At 53.2% G+C, this 10,701-nt stretch overlaps 1 protein-coding gene across 1 annotated transcript in view; it reads left to right on the top strand.

Moving 5' to 3' along the window:
• Positions 1–200: 200 nt before the first annotated feature.
• The window catches only part of KCNB1 (potassium voltage-gated channel subfamily B member 1), a 100,744-nt gene continuing 90,243 nt past the window's right edge, over positions 201–10,701 (top strand). Inside the window, exons 1-2 of the mRNA XM_045885941.3 lie at positions 201–310; positions 1,503–2,235. Coding sequence (XP_045741897.1) covers positions 1,669–2,235 — 567 coding nt within the window. The 5' untranslated portion in view covers positions 201–310; positions 1,503–1,668. The remainder of the gene's footprint in view (positions 311–1,502; positions 2,236–10,701) is intronic.

Here is a 10,701-nt window from a genome sequence, read left to right as displayed (position 1 = left end):
CTCAAGCAGCAGCAGCAGCCGCCGCCGCCGCCGCCGCCGGAGCCGGAGCCGGAGCCGGAGCCGGAGGAGGTGGAGCAGGAGGCGCCGCCCGATCGCGGACCTGCCACCCGCGCCCCCAGCGCTCGCCCGCGCCCCCAGCCGCGGAGAGGGAGCCCCGGCTCCTCGGCGCCTGCAGCCTAGCGCGTCGCCTGCCCGGCCGGCGTAGGCCGGGCCCGGCCCGGCCCCGGGTTCGCCGCTGCCCGCGGGCGGGGGCGCCCGGGCGGCCGGGGCGATGCGCGTTCGCTGGCCCCGGGAAGCGGCCGCCCTGGGGGTGAGTGTTGAGGCGCGCGGCCAGCGGCGGGGACACAGGGGGACAGAGGAAGGGGGCTCGCCTGCCGCGGTTCGGCCTGTTGGTCTACCCGGGCTCCGCGGCTTCAGGCCGGGGGGGTGTTATGGGGGGGTTCTTCGGGCAAGGGTTGGGGCCTGGGGACGCGCGAGGGGAGAGGGCGTCAGGATCACATGCTGGGGGGCTCAGGGCAGCCCCCGAAATCACCAGCGCGCGGCGGGAGGAGGGCACGTTTTGAAAAGGCCAGAAAATTCAGCTCCTTTCCCCGCCTCCCACCTTCCCCACCCCTTCCCTTCCAAGCCCCGGGAAAGGCGCAGAACCCGGAGTTATAAAAAGCCATCGCAGGAGAGGAGCGAGGTCGGGGAGGGGGGGGGCGGGGAAGGAGAGAAGGAAGGATGGAGCAGGTGGATCCGCAGGACTCTGCGCGCCCCTCCTGCGGTGGGGTAGGGGTCACAGGGGGAGGGGTAGGACTCCGCACAGATCTTGGCTTTGCGTCTTTCAGGGCTCACTTAGTTACCGGAGCGACCTCAAGAGATGCTCCCGTGCTTTAGGGAGAGGGGTCGCTCCGGAACAGCGAGGCTGTCTTTGACCACCCCGTCAGTTATGACCTCCGACAGGTGGTCAGCTGAAATCCCCCCAGAATTGTCCCCAAGTCTTTTAAGGTTTAGAAAAAGCCAACCCACTGCCACCCCCTAGAGCTCAAATTCTAATTATTTCGGAGCAGGGGGAAGGAAAAGATGAGAAATCTGAAAAAAAAAAAAAAGTTTTTCATGCAGCGCCCCTTTTGCCCATTGTGGGGCTGGTTCGGGACTCGACGGGGAGACCCAGAAAGAAGCGAGTTTCAGCACTCGAAGGGGAGGACAGCGCCCCGGGCGGCTGGGTCTGGCCTGGGCGGCAGAAACCCGGGGTGGGGCCTCCCGGATCCCCGAAGCGCCTCTTGGGGGCCCTCTTCCCGCCCCGAAGAGTCGCTCCTCCCTCCACCCATGGGATGGGGCGGACTTCAGCACTGGCGGGAGGGACAGCGCCAAGCCGTTCAGCCACCCCCGCCCCCCGCCCCCCAGTCCTGAGCCGCTTAAGCACCAGGAAGGTCAAGGCCGGTTGGGGCCCCGGTGGGGAGGTGGGAGGGGCCGCTCCCAGCTCCCTGTTTGCTGACCCGCGTCCGCTTCCTGTCTTTCAGCGGTCGGGATGGAGGTGAGAAGCCGGCCGTGACGCGCGCCCGCGCGGTCCCCTGCACCCCCAGCAGCCCACAGCGCTCCCTGCCCCCCTCCCCCGCAGCGGCCGGCCTTGCCGTCCAGTGACAGCGGCCTGGGGGGGCAGGGGGGGCGGGGGCGGCCGGACCAGCGATGCCGGCGGGCATGACGAAGCATGGCTCCCGCTCCACCAGCTCGCTGCCGCCCGAGCCCATGGAGATCGTACGTAGCAAGGCGTGCTCGAGGCGCGTCCGCCTCAACGTCGGGGGTCTGGCACACGAGGTTCTCTGGCGCACCCTGGACCGCCTGCCCCGCACGCGGCTGGGCAAGCTACGCGACTGCAACACGCACGACTCGCTGCTCGAGGTGTGCGACGACTACAGCCTCGACGACAACGAGTACTTCTTCGACCGCCATCCAGGCGCCTTCACCTCCATCCTCAACTTCTACCGCACTGGGCGGCTGCACATGATGGAGGAGATGTGCGCGCTGAGCTTCAGCCAAGAGCTTGACTACTGGGGCATCGACGAAATCTACCTGGAGTCCTGCTGCCAAGCCCGTTACCACCAGAAGAAGGAGCAGATGAACGAGGAGCTCAAGCGGGAGGCTGAGACCCTGCGGGAGCGAGAGGGGGAGGAGTTCGATAACACGTGCTGCGCAGAGAAGAGGAAAAAGCTCTGGGACCTCCTGGAGAAGCCCAATTCTTCCGTGGCTGCCAAGGTGAGTCTGGGATCTGCGGGCAGTTACACTGGGGGCTCTGCCTGGGTCCCCAGCTGGAGGACCACCGCTGGGGGAGTCTCTGGCTTCTTTCCCAAAGAAGACCAGGAAGGGGGAGGGGCTGTGGCCCAGACCTCAGACGTGAGCACCAACACCTTTCGACTGTTACTGTTTGCATTGGTTACCTCATCCCTTGATCATTCAATACTTTATACCTCGACTCTCTTGGAGAAGAGGATTTGCGGAGATGTAAACTCCCACAGCAAGAGGGTGGACACTGTAAATAAGAAGGCACAGAGGGACGATAAAGCCTTGCTGGGATGGAGTTGAGTTTGGTCTATATACATAATGCTCCCTCGTGGAGTCCTAGACCCAGGCGGAAGGGGGGAGGGGGTCACCTGCTATTCTAATACTTATCCCTGTATTTATAACCCCACTTTGCCCCAAGGAAGGAATGAAAGCAGCTTACAGATGTGCTTGGAGGACATTGAGATACTGTCAGGCAGTTTTAACATAAGTAAGAAAAATGAGGCACAGGGACTCTGAGGGGTAGGTGTGTGCATGCATGACGCACGCAGCTGCCTGTGGATGCTTGTGGGCAAGGGGTCACCCCTGGTTTGTTCTTTATTTATTTGGTGAGTTTATTCCAAGAATGATTTGGTGCAGCTTGTAAAGATGCTTTGGCTGTCGGAAGAGGATGTGAATTTTGAAATAAGATAAAAAAATGAGGCAATGTGAAAAATGAATCAGAAGGAGGCGGAAAGGCTTAGATCACACCAAGTGGACCAGTGTGCTGCTGGGTGAAGGCAGAGGGTATGCTGGCCTGAGACAGACTCGGGGTGGGGGGCCAGGCCAGGGAAGGGGGTCAGTGCTGCTGAGCTGCTTCTTTGTGTTGGGCTGGGTTCCAGGAATGCCTTGGAGAGATGGGGCCTGTCTTCAGGTGGCCAACGTGCTGGGTGTCGGGAGTAAATGACAACACAGTGTGTTCAGCGCTCTAGAAGAGGTTGTGTGAGGCCCAGGGGGAGCCAGAAATAAGAAGTGTTGATGTCGAAATCCAGGACTACCACGCTGGGAAAGACATGCAGAACACTCTCAAAGAGTGGGGCCAGTGGGGGGGGGGGGGCAGGTAGGTAAATGTGTTTGCGGCAAAAGGAAAAAGGCAGGAGGAAGCATCATGTATGTGCTCGGGCTGCCTTGTGCCCCGCCTGGCCTCTCCTTGTGGGATCCCCCTGGCTTAGTTGGCCCTTCACTGAAGGTCCACCTGCAAGGCTGGGTCTGAAGGGGACACTGTGGGGTCCTTTCCCCAGATCTGGTGGCTTGGGGAGAGGCCTCTGAGAGTAGATGTGGGGGGGGGTGGCTGGGAGGAAGGTGGAGGGAGGCCTGAACGTTTTCTCTCTTCCCTGGCAACCCCAAAGAGCATGCAGAGATTTCTAGGCCTGGTTTTCTCTTCTGTGGGCTGCCTCTGACCATAATCCTGCCCTAGGTTTCGTGTCCAGAAACCTTCCTTCTTAAGACAGTCACTCACCCTTAACCGGCTTAGGATCAGCAGACTTATTTTGCTATTTCCAGGCCTGACACGGGTTCTTCCTACACACACCCTGGTTAGGCCCAAACATGACTCTTCCCTGTCCCTGTCCTGTCCCTAAGACATGAGAATGAGGGGCCAAGGAGGGTCGAGTCACCCTCCCAGGGAAGAAGCCGGCAAAGGGCTGTGTTTGGGTTGGCGTCTGGCAGCAAGACAGTGGAGGGAGCTCAGGCTTGCAAAAGGCGCTGTTTGGGAATAAACAGCCTCATCTTGCCCTCGGGTTAATCCGCTCACAGGGACAAGCTTCATGACCTCTCCGTGATCCCAGGCTCAGGCTGTCAGTTCACATTCCTGGCAAATGGACGGTCTAGGACATTCTGCAGCCAGAGCTGAAATGGGGAGGCTCACAGGCAAGCATGATCATTGGTCCCTCAGTATAGAAATCCTGACCATTGATCAAACATTCACTGTGTATGAAATGTAACAACACAACTAGTCCTCATACCAGCTCTCTGTTATTATCCCGCCTTTCACAAATAGGGAGGTTCAGAGTGGTTGAGTAACTTGCCTAAGGTCACACAGCAGGCAAACAAGAGTAGCCAGAAATTCAAACCCAGTGTGATTTTGAAGATGTTGTTCTTTCCATAGTGATTAAGTGCCACAGACTTCTCCCCAGTCTCCCTGCTTCCACTTTTGCCCCCTGCAAATCCATTGCCCACACAGCAGCCAGAGGGAGCTTTTCAAATTAGAGACTGGATCACATTATTCATCTGCTTAAAATCCTCCAGAGGTTTCCCACCACACTCAGAATAAAATCCAAACCTTCCACCATGGCATATCAGACCCTACCGAATCGGTCCCCATGTCCTCTCTCTGAGTTCATCTATTCAACTCTCCTCTGGTTCACTGGGCTCCAGTCCACTGGCTTCCTTGCTGTTCCCTACCCAGGGCAGGCTAAAGCCTGCCCCAGGACTTTTACACTTGCTATTCCTGCCACCTGGAATGCTCTGCCCCCCCGTGTCCCATTCCAGCTGCTTCTCCTCATTCCTCATTTGAGCAAGTCCCTGCTCAAATAACCCCTCCGAGAGACTTTCCCGACCCCTGTCTAAAACGTTCTCCTTCCCCTTACTCTCTGCAACCACACTCAGTGTCTTTCCTGCCTAGGCTTTGAGCACCACCTGAAATTTTATTTGCTTCCTTTTCTTTCTCACCCTCCAGAGTGCGAGCTCCATGAGTTACAGTCACAGCTCTGTTCCCAGCACCCGTCAAGGTGGCTGGCCCAGAGGAGCTCCAAATAACTACATGTGGACTGAATGAATGAATCAAGCAGTCAGTCAGTGTGTCTCGGGTTTTGGGGCTCTGTCTCTTGTTCCTCACTGCCTGCCTGCAGCCCAGCTTCCTGGCCTCCTTCAGTCATGTGTACTTTGCCCACCCCACCCCATCCACCCCCCAGGTTAGATGCCTTGCTTATCAGAGCAGCAAAGCCTATGGAAATTTCTCAGAGGCCACAGAATGAGATGGTCAAAGGGAAGATCATTTCTCCGTGGTCGTGAGTTGCAGGAACAAGCATATCTCCTATGTTTAGAGCAAGGACAGACCAGGGTCCCAGGCCCAGTCCCACCACCTCCCCAGTTTCTGGCCTCAGGCGGGTTCTTCACCTCTGCAAGCCTTCGCCTTCCACCTATAAGATGGAGATGCAAGGCCCTTCTTGCAGGGTCATCATGAAATCATGTTTGTGAAGATTTAGCGCGGTGCCTAGCACATGGGAGTAGGTGGGGCTCGTTGCTATAAATAGGAGCAGAGTCCTTTCTCTATGACTGGGTGGGCTGAGTTGCAACAAACTCTTTCCTTCTGATAGCAGTACTGGGAGACCGAGCTGACGCTGTTAATAATTGATGGGATGTTCTGGCAACACGGAGACAAACCAAAGTACAGGCTCTAGCCTTCACCGTCAGGGGAGTGAAAATCAAAGTCCATTAGGCAAAAGGCAGTGTGATGATTCTTGCTTGGAAGCTGGGGTCAGCCCCGTCCAAGCAGCAGGATTGTGGTCCTGGGCCACCACTGGGTTCCTGCTTTCTTGGAAAAATCTCCAGGCTTTTCTTAGCAGGAGAGAGAGGGAAATAATTCGCCAGGCCAGGAGGGTCTGCCTTCCCTGGAATAGTCTCAGGGCATGTATCTCAGTCTGATTGGCTACTGTTGATTGTGCCAGGCGCTAGTTAGTGGTACTTTATATCCCCTATCTCATTGAAATCCCTTCAACAATCCTATCAGGTAATCTGCCAATTTGGACTGCAAGTAACAGAATAGAAAACTAAAAGTGGCCTCTACAAGGAGGAAGATGCATCATCTCACGTAACAGAAAATTCCAAGGTAGCTGGTTTTGGGCTAATGGCTCCATGATACCATCAGGATTCTAGAATCGTTCCATCTTTCTGCTCCTCCAGCTCCTGCAGGTGGCTTGGCCCTCAGGCTTGATTCAGCCTCACGTCACAAGACGGCTAATGTAGACCCATGAGGTCCAACCAGTGAAGAGGGACATTTCATCCCGTGTGCCACCTTTTTCCCTGAGAGGCAAACCTTTCCCAGGAGTCCCCTCAGACTTCTTTTCAAATCCCATTGGCCAGAATCAGGTCACATGCTCATGCTCTCACAGCAGGGAAGCCGGGGAAGGCAAGTGTCCAGCATTTTCAGATGCAGGAAGGAATGGCTTCGATGAGTGGTATTAAGACTCTTTCACGAAGAGAAAATTGAGGCTCTGAGAGGTGAAACCACTTGCTGGAACTCCCACAATTAAATGCTCAATAAATATTTGTGGCAGGAATGAAAATGGCAGAGCTAGGGCCTGAACCCAGGCTGGTCTGGTTCCCAGCCTGTGTTTCTTAATCCTGGAATCTTGGGCAGATCATTCAAGCTGTCTGCACTTTAGTGAGCTCATTGGCCAAATGGCAGTTAGAGCAATGCCCACCTCTTGGGGCGGTTTTGATGACTCAGTGAGATTTCAGATGTGAATATAATTTGCAAGTGGAAAGTACTTTATAAATGTGAATAATCATAATAATTACATATTATTATATTCAAAAGTGGGAGTGGTCTTTATTTAAAGATAGTGGTCAGTATTTTGCCCACCACAGATCTGATTAAGAATCAACTCTGGGTGGGGGTAGGGAGCCTGCCTGGCTCAGTCAGTAGAGTGTGTGACTCTTGATCTCAGGGTCGTGAGTTCAAGCCCCATGTTGGGTATCGAGATGACTTAAAAAATAAAATCTTAAAAAAAAAAAGAATCATCTCCAGGGTCTAGAAGATGTGGTTCAGTTCTCAGGTCCATGGCTTACCAGGAATATGACCTTGGGGGAGTTCCTTCCCTTCTCTGAGTCTTAGTGTCCTCATCTAGAAAAGGGGAATTAAAATGGAGCCCACCTGAGAGGGCCACAAGGAGATAATCTGCATAAAGTGCCTGGCACATGGTCAGCATTTGATAAATGACAACAGCGATTATTAGCATCATCAGGGGATTCCTCTCTGCTAGCTACACCCCTGGATGGCAACATCTCCTGTCCCAGTGTTGTGGATTGCCCGATCACTGCCCGCCCCTTTGGGATTTCATGCCTCTAATGTGATGATCCTTCTGCTTCCTTAACCTGAGCCAGGGGGATTCGTGTATTGTCATCAAGAAAAAATGAGGGCGGGGGGTGTGTGTGTGGGGGAGAACCGAAAAAATGAGGGAAACCAATTTGGAATCTATAGGGCCTTTTCAGCGCTATGAGTCATCTGTGGCCGAGGCTCTTGCCAGCCCCAGGTCGGTCATCCTAGATGTTTGTGTTTATTCCTTGGAGACAATATTGCAGAGATCTGGAATCCTGGCTATGGGGTCACACCGTCCTGGGTTGGAATCCCAGCCCTGCCATTTCCTAGCTCTGTACTTTGGGCAAATCGCTTCACCTCCCCTAGCTTCCATTTCCGAATCTGTAGATGAGGATGAAAATAAACACCCCCACCCCCCACCCCCCGCCTCACACGGCTGCCCAAGGGATTAAGTATGATGGTGGATGTAAGGTGCTGAAACCGGGCATCAGAAATCCAGGATCCCCATTAGATATAAGGAAACACAGAGGATGCTCCAGCAACTTGCCTGGGTCACACTGCAAGTCGGTACAGGTCAGGGACCATTTCCAGGCCTTTCTGACCTCATTGGTACCCTCATCGAGGCTCAAAGATCGTTCCATTCCATTAGGATGCTTGACCAGGATCATACCTTGGCAGCTGGTCTCTCGGGGGTTTTGAAAGACTGCAAAATGTGAAAATGTGAAAATGCTTAGGGAGGAAAAGTGTTGGCCAAATGAGCAGTTTGGCCAAAGCTTCATTAACTGAAAGAGAACAAGCTAGCAGTAAACACCAACTCCATACCCAGCACTTTGTGTACGTCCTTGACTTGATAGTAGCATGGATGGGAGCCCTGATTTTAGAGCTGGATGGCCCAAGTTCAAAGTCTGGTTCCTTTACTCACTAACCATGTGATTTGGGATAGACTGCTGTACCTCTCCGTGCCCCAGTTCCTTCATGCATCAGTTGAGGGCAGTAACAAAGCCTGTCTCATGGAATTGCTACCAAATTAAATGAGTTAATGTATGCAAAGGGTCTGGCACATAGAAAGCCTTCAGTAACTTTTAGGGGTTTTGTTTTTGGTTTTGTTTTTAATCGTCATCTCATTTAATCCTCCTGATGATCCTGCCAGATAAATAAACTCCTTTTCAAAAAAAAGTCATCGTCTTCTAAAATGAGACATGCTTATTATAAGGTGAGGTTGTATAACTCACTCACCATCGCAGGGGCAGTTGGGGCAGAACGGGGACTCAGCCCCGAGAGAGGAGAGGCCATGTCCCACCCAGATCCTTTTAGCTCTTACCATTTCTGTGCCACCAGCCCAACTCCCAGCTGCCCAACACCTGCAGTCCTTTGCCTTAGAGGCTTCCTCTGGCCAGTGAGTCCAGGAACGACAGGGACCTAATGCCCCACCCAGAGCAGCCCTCCACTGCTGACTGATGGGGGAAGCTGTATAAACACCCCGGCTCCCTCACCCCTGGATTGGGGGGGGGTAACTCAGAGGTGCCCCAGAGTTCCTGGTGCCCACAGTATTTCCTTGCTTGATTATAAACGCTGTTTGGCTTCTTTCCCTTCCCTATCTCATGGCCCCTCTCCCCTACCAGTGTTTTCTGGGATGACTTCCCACATAAGCTACTTGTACTTGGATCTTGTCTTGGGGTCTGGTTCTGGTGGAAGGAACCACAGATCTGTGGGAAATGTCACGTCTTCAGTGTCCTGATTGTCTTGTGGGCTACAAAAGCATCTTACAACAAAACCCATACCAGAGATCCTCCTAAAAGAAGAGAATCCAGGGCTGGTGGGCTCAGTCAGCCTCACCTCTGTCTCCTGGATAAAATAAGAACTGACAGTGGCAGTAGCTACCATCCAGTGCTTATGGAGTGGTGCAGACGCAAGGACCTTTACGGATCTGATGCCCAGGCCACCCTGTGAGGGCGGGACAATTATCTCTACTCGTAGCCATGGAAACGGAGGCCCAGAGAGGTGAAGTGGCTGGCCCACAGTCACACAGGGAATGGGAGGGCTCCCTGACTTTGAGCCCATGGTCTGGCCTCTGGGCTGTGTGAAGAGCCTTCAGGAAGTGAGAAGAAAGCTCCAGGAGCCATCCCCACCTTGCCCTTCTCACCCTGGGGAACATGCTTTGAGGGGAGAGATGGGTTCGGCGTCTCCCACCTGACTTGGGAGTGTTCCTGGCGCCTGATCCATCAGGACCCTGCCCTCAAAGGCTACTGGATGGGACTACTAGAGACACAGGATTAGCATTAGGCATTATTTTAATAGGTAGTTTAAAAGATAAGGCCCAACTTCCTCCCCGAGGGAGAGAGAGATTCTTGGTTTCGGTGCCTCTGGTAAAGCTGAGCATGACCAGCCAAAATTCACATGTTAATGTCCAGTGCACAGTTCTCCTTAAAATGTTTCTCCGGTGACATAAATAACAAATAAGACGTAATGTCACCACAGAAGACATATTCCTAAGGGCCTGGGTTCAAATCCCACCTCCATCACTTCCTGGTGGTGCAAGCGCATGGGGCACCTCACCTCCGTTAAGACTGGGAAGTAGCCATGATAAATAGGGCATACCTCACAGAGCAGGGCTATTCAACTCCGGCTGCACCTTCACATCCCTTGAGCTTTGAAAAACACTCATGCCTGAGCCCCACAATTGGAACACAACCCCCAGATGAGTTCTTGTTTTATTTCTGGCAAAATACATAAAACATAAAATTCACCATCTTAACTGTTTTTAAGTGTATCATTGAATGTTAAGCATATGCACATTGTTGTGCAACCGGTCTCCAGAAATTGTTCATCTTGCAAAACTGAAACTCTGTATCTGTTAAGCAATAGCATTCCTTTCCTCACCCCTCAGCCCCTGGCAACCATGATTCCGCTTTCTGTCTCTAAGAATTTGACTGCTCTAGGTGCCTCATATAAATGGAATCATATAGTATTTGTCTTTTTGTGACTGGTTTATTTCACTTAGCGTAATGTCCTCAAGGTTCATCCATGTAATAGCCTATGGCAGGATTTCCTTCCTTTTTAAGGCTGAATAATACTCTGTTGTACGTGTTTACCACACTCTGTTCAGCCATTCATCCATCCATGGATGTTGGGCTTGCTTCCATATTTTGACCGCTGTGAATAGCGTTGCTATGAACCTGGGTGTACAGATATCTCCTCCAGACCTTCTTCGCATTCTTTTGGGTATATATCTGGTAGTGGAATTGCTGGATCACATGGTAATTCTTTTTTTGCTTTTCTGAGGAACTGCCATACTATTTTCCCCAGCAGCTGCACCATTTTGCATTCCCACCAACAGGGCACAAAGTTCCAATTTCTCCACA

This window comes from Mirounga angustirostris, unplaced genomic scaffold, assembly GCF_029215605.1.
Source record: "Mirounga angustirostris isolate CCGP_5_RB_7025 unplaced genomic scaffold, mMirAng1.0.hap1 SCAF_10, whole genome shotgun sequence".
In the NCBI taxonomy this organism is placed as follows: domain Eukaryota; kingdom Metazoa; phylum Chordata; class Mammalia; order Carnivora; family Phocidae; genus Mirounga; species Mirounga angustirostris.
Note: the sequence above shows the minus strand (reverse complement) of the source record. Positions and strands in the feature narration are given on the sequence as shown.